Genomic DNA, 14243 nt, shown 5'->3' with positions numbered 1-14243 from the left:
CTTGTACTTTTCTACTACCTTCCACAGTTATCTGCTGGTGGAATTTTGCAAGATAATTTTTAAAAACACCAAAGAATGGCAGGGTTTGCTATAGGTATCGAAAAGTCAACTGTGATTTGACATCTCTCAATTCCATTCAAATTATGATTGCTGTCAGCTATGAGGTTTGCTTATTCAGTTTCAAGAGATTCACAGCTGAATCTCTAAGTTTGGCAGGATTAAAAAAAAAAGTTAGGAAAGGCAATTGGAAAAATTCCATGTCCAATCCATCTGCTTAAACTGTTTACTTACAGTAACAGCATACAAATGTCTCATGTTGCTGATAAACCACAGAAAGCTTCTGGGATGCTGTTACTATCCAAATTCAAATGTAATGTTTATCATCACAGAGTAATGAGAAAAGTCAATGAAAATACAAATCATGCTCACTTGGACCAAATTTATTTACAATGGCAAGGAAAATTATTTACAAAAGCAAGGAAAATGCCTTTGCATACATAAGAATGTTTTAGAAACTCTTATTTGAAATAATCAAACATTTCTGCAACAAAAGGTTTTGGAGCAATTTATTTTAACTTGAATGTTAAATATGGTTTCATTGTGAAACATAACAAATATACAGGAAAGTGAGAAAACATGTAAGTACAAATTGAAGAATGACTGTAACACGAACATTGTATAATTGCCATCTGGTCAAGAAAAAGAAGACTATAAGAACTCAAGAGGCCACCTACATGAATCTTCCCAATCACCTTTCCCTCCCAACTCCCTGAATAATCATTATCCTGATTTTTAGGAGAAATATTTTCTGTATCTTCTTTATAGTTTCCCTTCTACATATATATTCCAAAACAATATATGGACTTTGGTTATTCTTAGGCTTTATATAACTGGAACTGTAACAGTGTATGTATGTACATGTTTGTATACACATATACACATATATACACACGTACACACATAAACATATTTTTTGGTGACTTGTTTTGCCTACTAAACATTCTGAGATACATCCATGTTGTTGACTACAACTGTAGTTCATTTTTCTTTTGTTGACTAATATTCTGTTATATGAATACACCCTAATTTATATATTTAGCTGTTGATGGATACTTGTTTTTTTCCCCCATATCTGGTAATTATAAAAATGCTACTGACCATTTGTATATATGTCTCTTAGTGCATATATGCATTGCTTTCTGTAAGGTAGAGACCTAGAAGGAAAATATGATGTGGATGCCTGCAACTTTAGTTGATAATAACAAACTGCTTTCTAAAGTGGTAGCATTAACTTATATCATCCCAGTGAATGAAATTCCATTGCCAATAGTTGGTATTGTCAGGCTTTAATTTTTGCCATTCTGATAACTGAATCACAGTATCACACTGAGTTTTTCATTTGGAATTTTCTTTTTCTGTTTTTTAAGATTATTTGAGAGTGAGAGAGAGCAAACCAGGGGAAGTAGCAGAGGGAGAAGGAGAAGCAAACTCCCCACTGAGCAGGAAGCCCGGTGAGGGGCTCAATCCCAGGAACTCGGGATCATGACCAGAACTGAAGGCAGATTCCTGACTGAGCCACCCAGGTGCCCCCAATTGTAATTTTCTGATTATTAAAGATATTGACTATCTTTGCATTGGGAAAGCCTATTATCTTAACCATTTTCCTACTGCTGTTCATCTCTTTTTCTTATTAACTTGTAAGAATTCCTTATCTACTCTGAATACTTTTTTTTTTTTAAGATTTTATTTATTTATTCTGAGAGAGAGAGAGGCAGAGACACAGGCAGAGGGAGAAGCAGGCTCCATGCAGGGAGCCAGATACGGGACTCAATCCTGGGTCTCCAGGATCAACCCCTGGGCTGAAGGCAGTGCTAAACCGCTGAGCCACCCAGGCTGCCCTGGATTCAATTTCTTAATGAGTTATAAAGATCTTCTTTCATTCTATTGTCTTTTTTTTTAAATTTTTATTTATTTATGATAGTCACAGAGAGAGAGAGAGAGGCAGAGACACAGGCGGAGGGAGAAGCAGGCTCCATGCACCGGGAGCCCGATATGGGATTCGATCCCGGGTCTCCAGGATCGCACCCTGGGCCAAAGGCAGGCGCCAAACCGCTGCGCCACCCAGGGATCCCATTCTATTGTCTTTTTATTATTTTTCTGGTGTCTTTTGATGAATAAAATTTCTGATTTTTAAAAAAAAATTTTAAATTTATTTACAATAGTCACACACACACACACACACAGAGAGAGAGGCAGAGACATAGGCAGAGGGAGAAGCAGGCTCCATGCACCGGGAGCCCGACGTGGGATTCGATCCCGGGTCTCCAGGATCGCGCCCCGAGCCAAAGGCAGGTGCTAATATGCTGCGCCACCTAGGGATCCCCAAATTTCTGATTTTTAATGCAAATTTATCACTTCCCTATATGGTTAATTTCTTTTGTGTCTTTTTCTTGTCCTGTGAAAACCTCAAAGTCAAGAATATATTCTTCTTTGTTATTTCCTAAAAGTTTATTTTTACTTTTCACATGTAGGCCCATCTTAGAATATATGAATTTTCTCTTCATTGGGTTTATTCTGTTATGTGATGTATAGTTTTCTTAATTTTGATTGCTAAAATGTTCAGTTCTTAAATTTCTATTTTTTTCAAATGTGCTATACCTTTTAGAAGATAATATGTATATTCTTGAACACAGTAAGCATTCCCCTGTTGGTCTGTTTCCATTGATTTTTATCCATGCTGTCTTGCCTCTTTATATGCTTAATTATCTTTCTCTGTCAGACACTGTATTTGAAATTTATTTTGTTGAAATAATTTGAAACTTAGATTGATATTATCTTCCTCCAGAGTAGATTTCCCATATACTTCTTCTATTAGGCCCCTGGAGGTGTTAGCAATCCAAGATTACTCTACTTTTTTTGTTTTTCGGCAATTGTGATTTTTTTCAGCTACCTAGATGATTTAAAGTTGAGCTGTGGTCTGTACAATGAATGCCATACTTCCAATCTATCCTTTCACCTAGTGCAGCCCTTTAATATCTCAACCCAAAACACGGGGATTTTGCCCAGGCCCTACCACTGATAGTCCTAGACTCCAACATTTTTAATCCACCAGTTCTGCAACAATGTCAAAAGTATTACTCAGATTCTCATCCACTTCTTTTGGATCACCAATTGTACCCAGCCCCAAAATGGTATGTTCCCAGATCTCAGCCCAGTAATTCCTCACTATTTTGTTAGTCATTCAGCTCCAATTTATATTTTGCCTAGCTTTATTAATTGGCATCAGTAGGAGAAGTGTTCTGAATTACCTACTCTGTCCAGAACTAGATATTTTCAAGGTTTTTATTTCTTTAAAAGATAAAAAACATAGTTTTATAATCTTTAACTGGTATTTAAAAAGCCTTGCAATTCTAGTTTCTGCTTGCTATTACTCATAATGATTTATTTACTTTTGCACCTCATTTTTTCGACTGTGACTACTTGTTCTTATAAAATTACTTGACAGAAACTATCTGAGGCCTAGGATAAAGGTATTTTCTTTAAACAGGACTTGCATTTCTTTCTGCCAAGTTCCTATGGACACCCCTAATCAATCTGGGATTACTTTAAATTCAATTCACCATTTGAAATGATACAGGTGATGTGTATTTGGCCTGCAAGACCACAGCTGGATTATAGTTATAACTTCTGCACTATGCCAAGGCACTTTCTTTGTAATCTCTGAGAATGGGGTAAGAGGGTTCAGGATTATGTTACAAAATAGGTTATGGTAGTCTTATCTTTATAAACAGAAAAAGTGTTAGATGTCATATCTTAGACAGCCCTTAAGCCTTTACTTTTGTTCCCTACCCCATGAGGCTTGCAAATTATAACTTACATTTGCCAGCCTGGCAAATGCTCTTGGGGGATTCAGTTATAATTGAATACAACTTCCTAAATTATTGTTTTTTTCTTTGGCCTGGTAATTCCTCCATTTCTTCTTAGCAATTTGATGCTTTTAACAAAGTTATTTTAAATTTTCCCCAGTATTTTTAGATATCTTTGTTGGTAGAGTGGGTGCAAGTACCCTAGACCACCATATTTCTTGGAGAATTGGGTGGAATTTGTTAAAAATTATAAGATATGCAACACAGCTTACAAACTCTGTTTCTAAGCAAAATCAGAGAACCAGAAAGTCAGAAGGGACATGACACAAATGGCAAGTACTATAATTTGCATGTTTCATTAATTTCCTGATCTCTTTCATTGTAAGAGTATTTTTTTTCATTATAACAGTATTTTTATGCATCACAAAAGTTTAACCTGTTGGTTCTAAAGTAGTTCTCAGAACTTTAGAAAAAGTATCTAAGGAAAACCGTATCAAAGCAGTAATAGCAAGCATCACTGTGTTTTGATCTCAATTAAGAGGATAAAGACCAAAAAAAAAAAAAAAATAAAAAAAAAAAGAGGATAAAGACCTCAAGATTCATTCCTCAGTAAGTACATGTCCAAATTCCACCGGTCCCACCCTTGTCACTTCTAGGCTGTCTTCAAATCCTTCACTGGGTACTTGGCTTTGGCTCTAATGATTTTGTTACTCCAGGCAGTTTTCCAAACAAAAAGGAATGGTTATTTACAATTCCTAGACTGAAATCATAAATATCAGCTGAATTACACTGAAATGTCAGTATAACACTATGAACAGAATTCCACATAAAGTGAGTCTGTCTTGGCTAGGTAAAAGGGATTTTAGTTATAAAAATAGCAAAAGGATCTTACTGTAGGTAAGTTTAGACTCTCAGGTGGTCCTGCAGTGTATACTCTGAGGACAGCTTTACAGCAAGGTTTCTGACACAGACCATTTAGACCGGGAGCCAGACTACATTTTTCTTCCCCAAATTATAAGGAATCAGTGGTATTGCAGTAAAATCGCCCCTTTGTGAATGAAATAACTTTACTTAGATTTTCATACTGAATACCTTTCTTATACAGATCATTTTACTTTTTCCTCAGAAATTCTATGATTACTTCTCTAAAACAATATTCATGAGATAAGGTACACACAGTGGTATCTTCAAGTGAACCCTTTTTTGTTCAAGTATAAGTGCCCTTTATAAAAATAAAATAATCAGCATGTGCTAATTTTAAAATAGGGATGTTTTTCAAGGTATTATCAAACCTCCAAACACTCCCATCTAGCACACGTCTGACAATTACCAGTTTCTGAACTCTCTTGACACTCTGCAAGAGATGCATCAAACGGAAGGCTGACTCTTCAGGGCTCTGCCGCAATGCCTCAGTGAATACGCTGCTCTCAGTCCTACAGAGGATTGTGCTGTCTGATGGCAAAATGCAGCCGAACACTACCTTGTGAAGCTGGTCATTCACGTGCCCGAAAATGCAGTAATTCCATCCCTGAGGCATATATCCTAGACAAGCACAACAATTCTCAAAATATGATCCTTGGACCGGCAGCGTCAGTGTCACCTGTGATATACAAATTCTTAGGACCCACTCCAGATCTACTGAATCAGAAACCCAAGGAGAGGTGTGTTTTAACAAGTCCTAAGTGATTCTGATGTAGACTAAAGTCTGAGGCTCCCCACTTTGGAGAAATGGGTTCATTCGCTCTGATACAAGAATGTTTGAGCAGCACTGTCTCTAATCGCTCATTTTCTTTCTCTCTCTCTCTCTCACACAAACCCATACACATTCAACTCCGAATGAATTCAATTCTGAAAAACAATGTCCTTGTCAGGAAAATGTATTAAAAAACTGTATTATTAGCACAATGAAGTACTCACTATACAACAGAGAAAAATAAATAAAAAACAGCTACAATTATAAGCCTAAATAAAACTTACAATTTTACTTCTGATTGAAAAAATTACAGAAGTCTACAGTATGATATTTTATAAAGGTCAAATATGAGCAAGACTAAATAATATCTACTTAAGAATACATTTATGTAATAAAGAAATAAAGACATTAAAAACAAAGAAAAGATATCCTTTTAATACTGTATAGTATTTCCTTCAGAGGGAGCAGAGGTAGGAATGGGGTGTGGAAGGATCACACTGGGAACTACAGATGTACTGGAAACAGTCTAGTTTTTAAGTTGGGTGATGAATTCACAGTGTGTTAGGTATTCATTACATTCAGGTTATTTTCATCACTACAGTCTTTTACGTGTCTCAAATATTATAAATTTAAGACCCAGAAAACACACAAAAAATGCAAATAATAAACAAAGATGGTCATTACATCAAATAGAAAAATTAAAAACCAACTAAGTGATATAAATTGTGTAAACTGTAATATGTTCATTTAGTTATACAGAATTTTTAAAGACACCAGAAAATATTTATGATAAAATTAGCCAGATAAATTCATGTAAGAAATGTGCAGTAAAAAAGGTTAAGAAAACAAAGTTTCAACAGTGGGTATTACAGGGATTTTATTTCTTCTTTGTACATTTAAAAGTTTCTATACTGAATAATAAATATCTTAAAAATCATTAAGAATTTTTTAACTATTGCAAGAACATTTAATGACTCTAAGTCATTAAAGAAAACTGCCAAACCTTCTATTGGAGACAGTAAGGAAACTGGTGCTTTGTGGAAATCTGCTTGTTATTCATGAGTTCTGTAATTCAAAATTTTACATTTTCTGTCATAAAACTGTATACTTTTATTACTGTGATTCCATTTTAAATAATTTTATTTTTGTTTGTGTGGGGAAAAATATGACTGATTCAAAGAACATATTTTATTGAGGATTTCAATTAAAATGACTGAAAACAACATCAGTTTAATTGAGAACGAAAGGAAAAAACATCCACTAGTGGTGGACCAGCTTTTGGAAACACAGAAGAAATGCATAACTGAGAGTCAGCCTTATAGTCCTATGTCCTGTCATAGTGAGAAAGAACCATAAAGATTAAGGCCAAGCAAGGCAAGAGATTAATTACATACCTTTTTTTCCAATATTCGAGCGATCTCGCCTAGGGTCCGATCTAAAGCAGAAACTTTATTGTTTGCCCATGAGCCACTGTCCTGTACTTGCAGTTGTTTTAGAAGATCTTTAGCTAATCGCTGAAGCCTTCAATACAAAATGAAAGGGAAGAATGACTTCAATGAATTAGACTATAATATTTCATTTTCCTAAACAGTTTGAAACAAAAGTTACTTTCACTATTGTATGGGGAACTGCTTCACAGAGCACTGCTCAGGCTGACAACACTTCATAAATATCAACCTAGTCCTCGTGGCACAACACAGAACTAGAGGACAGTAATGCCTGCCACTGTTGATGGCATTTACTTAGACAACAAGCAATTACTTACTTTTAACCAGGAAATAAAACTCATTACTTAAACCACGGATTCCTTCCTGAGTGAAGTGTGCATGGTATTCTTCGCAGCCCTTCCTTGTCTGTTTCATATACCTCACTCTGAGCAATCCTGTTTTCCGCGTATTTGCTTAAGCAGCCCACCGACAGATAGTCACCAGACATGCTCCCAAATCTCTCTTCGCCCCCATACATTGTTCCCCCGTTGTTTCATCTCCATTTTTACCTGTGATAGATTCTGTAGGCCCACGATTATAGTCACTTCCTGGCAAACATGCTACGTTCCCTCTCTGTTTTCTGTTACTCCTACTGGCCAAACCCCAGCAGTGGTGACAGTCACTAAGTCTTTTGGTAGGCGAGCGCCATTCTCAGTATCTTGATGTATAAATTTATTGAGGTGGATAATGAACATCTGCCAGCCTTTTCCATCTCTGACCTTGGTATGACTACACACTGAGGATCTTACTAAATCTGTCTAGTCCATTCACTCTCCACAAAGACTTGCTTCATACATTATCCATTCTCTTCAGAACGTCATCATTTCCTTTCTCCCTCTTGCTTTCAAAAGATCTTACACTTTAGAGTGAAAATAGAACTACTAGAACAAGAAAATCCTCACCTTCTGCCACAAACTCAAACCACAAACTTTGCTACAAGCCCATCTGCGTTTCACCCATACTCTCCTTTGCTTCTCCTATTACAATCAAGGAAGGTTGAATCCTCCAGTGTAGGGCTAATCTGGCCACACAGACTCTGCAACAGGAAGTCTTTCTGGATCAAACTCAACCTCTTTGGGCAGCCTGGGTGGCTCAGCAGTTTAGCGCCACCTTAAGCCCAGAGCCTGATCCTGGGGTCCGGGGATGGAGTCCCACATCGGGCTCCCTGCATGGAGCCTGCTTCTCCCTCTGCCTGTGTCTCTGCCTCTCTCTCTGTGTCTCTCATGAATAAATAAAATCTTTTAAAAAAATCATCCTCTTCTTCTTCCTTCAGTATCTTTGCAAATGCTCATTCATTCCTTCTGAAATGCTTCCCTTGCCTCTACATTATCTAGACGATTTCTACTTATCCCTGAGTTTTCAGCTCAAACATTACTTTCTCTGATTTGACTATTCCCTCAAATCACTCATCACGACTTTCCCATGCAAGCTTTACAACAGAACTTTCTGCAATGACGGGCATCTTCCATATCTGTATTGTCCACTACAGTGGCCGCTAGCCAAATGAGGCTATTATGTACCTGCCGTATAGTTAGTGTGACTGAGGAGCTGAATTTTAAGTAGATTGATTGATTGATTGATTGATTGATTGATTTGAGAGAGAGCGAGTAAATGAGGTGGGGGGTTGAGGGGAAGAGAGAATCTTAAACAGGCTTCACATTCAGCGCAGAACCCCACATGAGGCTTGATCTCATGACCCCAAGATCATAACCTGAGCCAAAATCAAGAGTCAGACACTAAACTGAGTAAGCCACCAGATGGCTAAGTTGCATTTAACCTTAATAATTTAAATAGAAACACGTAGCTAGAAGCTATTCTATTGAACAGTGTAGAAATATAGTCTTAACTTCATCAAAGAGGGCTCCTGTCTACCTGTTCATTGCCTTATCCACAGGACCTAATATGCTACCTCTATCATAAGTGTATTCAATAGATATTTAATGAATAGGCTAAAAAAGAAATTTCTTCTTTACTTTAATATTAATAATATCCATAACTTCACAGGTTACAAAATACATGAATGTACATGATCATATGTAACCCTATGAAAACAATGTCTATTAGTATTATTCCCACTTGAAAAGTGAAGAAAGTAAGGCTCAGGCAAATTCGAGGGCTTTCCTAAGGTCTCACGACAATACAAAGGTATTGGCCTTTGATCCTCAAATCCCATGCTTTTGTCTCCAAACAGTATTAGTCAATTTAAATAAGAGCATTTTGTTCACAAAGAAATAATGCCATAGAATACCATTTCACCTAAAAATGTATTTGTGTAAAAATTTTAAATTTCTCAAAGAATACAACAGCAAATGCAGCTCAAAAAGGCACTGGTAAACTCCAGTTTAAAATAAAATCTAGGGGGATCCCTGGGTGGCGCAGCGCTTTGGCGCCTGCCTTAGGCTCAGGGCGCGATCCTAGAGACCCGGGATCGAATCCCACGTCGGGCTCCCGGTGCATGGAGCCTGCTTCTCCCTCTGCCTGTGTCTCTGCCTCTCTCTCTGTGACTATCGTAAATAAATAGAAATTAAAAAAAAAAATTCTTTAAAAAAATAAAAATAAAAAATAAATAAATAAATAAAATCTAGGGCAGCCCAGGTGGCTCAGCGGTTTAGCACTGCCTTCAGCCCAGGGTGTGATCCTGGAGACCCAGGATCGAGTCCCACGTCGGGCTCCCTGCACGGAGCCTGCTTCTCCCTCTGCCTGTGTCTCTGCCTCTCGTTCTTTCTCTGTATGTCTCTCATGAATAAATAAATAAAATCTTTAAAAAAAAAAAAAGGGTCTCTTCCATTTGGCTGTTAGCTCCATGAAGACAAGGAAGTTTACTTTGATATGTCAAAGACTAAATATAAACTCTAATATCAGAAATACCTGTACGTGAATTCTAGCACCTGTACATACCACATAGTAAACCACGGAACAGTTTTTTAACTACTCTGAATCTCAATTTCTTCATTTTAAAAGTAGAGATTAAAAAATATTTATGTATATATAAAATATATGAACATATATATTTATGTATATTTAAAACATAAATATATATTTATGTATATTTTAAAATATGATTATTTTTTTATATATTCATACTTAATATTATATATATATATCAGAGCTTTCACAGATTGGAAGTAATTAGTGTAATGTAACCTAACACTGTTCAGGAGTAAAGCAGACATTCAATAAATGATCAACTATTATTACTATTCATTGACAGAAGGTCTCAATCTAACGAAAGGAAAAAGGGAATATATAGAAAACACAGAAATAGAATAAGAACAACATACTTCTTTTCCCTTTTAATCAAATATGGGCTGGAATCCCATTAGGTTAAAATTACTGACCTTATCATGTTGAGGAATACTGGCAGCAAACTTTATCGTGTGATAGATAAGTAGCCACTTCAGCTCTTGGCTGAATAAAGTCTACACACCATGTAACTAAATATTCGGCCGCAGCCATGGATGCATATGAATCTAGCAGTATTCTTACCAAGAATGGTCACATTCCACTGAAAACCAGGGGTACTTAGGGAGGCACAAGGACCATTTTAATTCACAGAATACAAGAGGCTTATATTTCACCCTGAGGTAAATCAAATCTGGGACTCCTATGAACCTACCCTTCAAGGAAGAATGCCAAATCAAGGGGATGCTTTGGTAACATGAGATAAACTTCTGTTTCATTCCCTGCCTCCACAGAAGTACCACAAATAACATAGCCCCTCTCAAGAAAAAAGCATCAGATTTTGATTCATACTATGAATAATTACAGACTGTCAGGACTCAGGCCCTGAAAGTTATATTTTCTCTACCAGAGAAGAAAAAAAGCTGTTTAGAGGGTGCAGTTTTTAACACAGAAATTGTTCTGTGAGCTACTTCTGGCAGAAAAATTTTCTAGCATGAGAAGAAAAAGAGGCTCTGTAACTCCTAGCCTAGAACATGAGAATTATCTGTCAGATAAATGGCTTTGTGGAGAATGTTGTAAGGTCAAATACTTTCTTCTCAAAAATTAAACAAATCCCCCACAACAACTCTAAGTTCAAGTGTGTCACTGTGGATGTGAAATGTAAATATATTTCTGTAGGGAACCCTAACTTGTATCATGGTGAGGTTCTGGGGGGTTCATTAGGATCATTGGAATGATTCGTAAAAACATAAGAAAAGATGCTAGGTCCACATTAGAAAACATCGCTCTTTAGTATGATAGACAGGAAGACAAACACATTAACAATTTTTTCTTTCACTTCCACTATTTGAAAGGTACATAGTCTAAATTTAGGGCAATTGGTTCCCCTTCTATTTTTAAATAATATGTTGAAGCCTTTATTTCTAAATATAAGAGCTTAAGAAATCCCTATATAAGTTGAAAAAAATCAATGTACATGCATTGCCTCCTACATTGGACACCCTTCATTTTTGCCTGCCAGCTCCCTTCTCATGAAAGAAGAACCCATCTTTCTCTTTTAAGGAACTACCTTGCCTTCACAGTACACAGGAATACTTGATGTGCTGGGGTATTGCTATTGAAGTCTTGCTTTTCCCAGGCCCTCACTCTCAGGGGAAAGAACTAGGAAATGTTTATTTTATGTATTTATTTTATACATAAAAATAAAAAAATTTATCATATACATATATATATTCCTACACATTTACATCTATAGTTCTATTTCTATATATTGGGAAATACAATTAAAACAAATACCTATAATTCCAATTTGCTACAGGGTCTTTCTATTTTTCCTGGATATTTTTAACTCTTCTCCAGCAGTGAGCAATCTGCCTTTCATCATCCTTAATATATTTATGTATTTGACCAAAACCCTACATGTAACATAACATCCATCTTTGTTTCTTTTCTTTTTTTTTTTTTTTTAAGAATTTATTTATTTATCTGAGAGAGAGAGAGTGAGCACAAGCAGGAAGAGCAGCAGAGGGAGAGGGAGCAACAGACTTTCCACTGAGCAGGGAGCCCAGTGCGAGGCTCAATCCCAAGGCCTGGGGATCAAGAACCGAGCTGAAGGCAGAAGCTTAACCGACTGAGGCACCAGGTGTCCCCAATCTTTGTTTCTATACGCATGCTATTATGCTCCTGCTTGGGCTCTGACTCCCTTGACTGGGCTACTGTGCCTTCTCACCCTACTTGGGTTTCAATTCAGTTGCCTTTGTCAGGCTTCCCTCTTCACTTGGGCTCTGACACACTGTGCTAGGATGCCCTTCCACGTATCCTCATTCTGCTCTGACTCACCACACCAGGCCTTGGTGCCCATCTCACGTAGAAGTTCCCTTCTCTCTGCTTGGGCTCTGAGACTCCATATCTGGCCACCCCTTTTACGCCCTGCATAAATAAATGTCCACCTTAGCCTATTCAGGCTCTGACATCTCTCACTGTGTCACTGATACCTCCAAGCCATCTCCCTGGTGCAGATGGCTGTTTGGGTATCTCATCTAATGACTTCAGGACCAATTTTTCTGGAAAAGGGATGGGTAACTAGAGCAAGAGAGAAAGAATCATCTTCATTTATTAGCTAGAATAATTTAATAAGGAGACAATTAAAAATTATAATAATAAGGAGACAATTCGTCTACTATCTGGTTACCAAGTTCAATCAGTTATAATAATTTTCCTTTTGGAAGCTCAACTTGTCCTATTTTTGTCCAGTAGAAAACTCTTAAGTTGGCTACTGATTCCTTTGACAAAACACTAGCAATCCTTGAGAGCTTCCTTGCCATCTAGTACGATGGCGCATTTGGGTCTAGAATCAGGCACTTTTCTAAGAAGTTCTTGCTTCTTTTAGTGAGAAATGATATTTTAAGTCCCAAATCAATGAACTCACTGCCACTGTGTTGATCATTGTTTCAATGCCTCTTCAACAGATAGAGCTAGGAAAGAAATGTGTGTATATACATATATATGTATATACAAATATGTACACGCACACAAATATACATACGCACACCACTTTCTGAAAGATAAAATACCCCATAAATTAATATAATTTAAATTCAGTCTTATAGGGGTGTTACCTGATTTCTTCTATATTACATTTATTTCCTTTCTCCTTTCATTACTATCTCCTGCAAACTGAAAATTCAGCTTCTCAGGAACATGGGATAGAAGAATCTTAGTTTCCATAACATCCTTTACTTTATCCCATATTATATGCACAATAGACTCAAAATAACATTACTAATATCATTACCAAAATAGACAATGATCAGTTTATTAGCATATAATTCCTATTCACTGATATTTTTCTTAGTCATACTATAAAATTATGAGATAGTTATGTAATATTTTCTTTTGGACATCACTTATAGTTCTATAAGAAACTATAACTTTTATGTTATTTTTTAAAATTTTAGATCCTTGAGAAAAAGATGTGGACTAAGGATTTTGCAACTGGAAAAACTGATTTTTGATATTTAGGACATGCAAAAAAGCAAGGCAAACTGTTCACGAGCACTTCCAGGAGACCCTACTTGAAAATGAGGTACAGGTGCTTTGGTCAAATTGGTTCCCTACACTTTGCATTGGAAACATGAGTTATTTGGGCGTTCTCCTCCTTTCTTTACAATTGTTATCCCAATTGCTTCTTTTTGCTCTCTTTCACACTGATGTCAATACCATGCAGGTCTGGTGGCTGTTTGGATTTCCTGGAGATACCTGGTAATGTGGTTTTGTTGTAAATGCTGCCATGGCTTTTGGTTTTCTTAACTATTAATCTGGTGTCTATGTGAGGATTTGGAGACACTCATAAATTATGCTTCTATAGCTACTGCTATTTTTTCTATATATATAATTTAAAGGAACATCCTGGTTACCCAGTAAGTAAGGAAAAGCAGAAGCCGTGTAAGACTAATTAGGAGCCTACTACAATATTCCAGATGAGAGACAATAGTCGGTTAGACTAGTTATTGTGGAGGTAATGAAAAGTGGTCAGATTCTGAATATATTTTAAAGATAGAGCCAAGACAATTTGTTGGTGGACCGAAAGTGAAGTGTGAGGAAAGAGAGGATGACTTTAAAGACTTTAGTCTCAAAGGATGGATTTGCTATTTCATAAAGATGAGAAAACATGTGAAGGGTAAGATTTAAAGGCAAATTCCAGGAGCTTAAATTTGTACATGTTCACTTGAGGGGGCCACTTGAAGAGACAGATAACCAGGTGGAAACACTAAACAGGAAGCTGGATATTTGAGT

The 14243-nt window shown here is 36.7% G+C and overlaps 1 protein-coding gene across 30 annotated transcripts in view; it reads right to left on the bottom strand.

The window, feature by feature from the left end:
* Positions 1–14243, bottom strand: part of SCAPER (S-phase cyclin A associated protein in the ER) — a 420028-nt gene that overhangs the window by 207726 nt on the left and 198059 nt on the right. For all 30 annotated transcript variants that reach the window (XM_072739204.1, XM_072739209.1, XM_072739212.1 and 27 more), the window contains one exon: positions 6954–7080. In XM_072739204.1, coding sequence (XP_072595305.1) covers positions 6954–7080 — 127 coding nt within the window. The remainder of the gene's footprint in view (positions 1–6953; positions 7081–14243) is intronic.

Source organism: Vulpes vulpes, chromosome 15 (assembly GCF_048418805.1).
Source record: "Vulpes vulpes isolate BD-2025 chromosome 15, VulVul3, whole genome shotgun sequence".
In the NCBI taxonomy this organism is placed as follows: domain Eukaryota; kingdom Metazoa; phylum Chordata; class Mammalia; order Carnivora; family Canidae; genus Vulpes; species Vulpes vulpes.
Note: the sequence above shows the minus strand (reverse complement) of the source record. Positions and strands in the feature narration are given on the sequence as shown.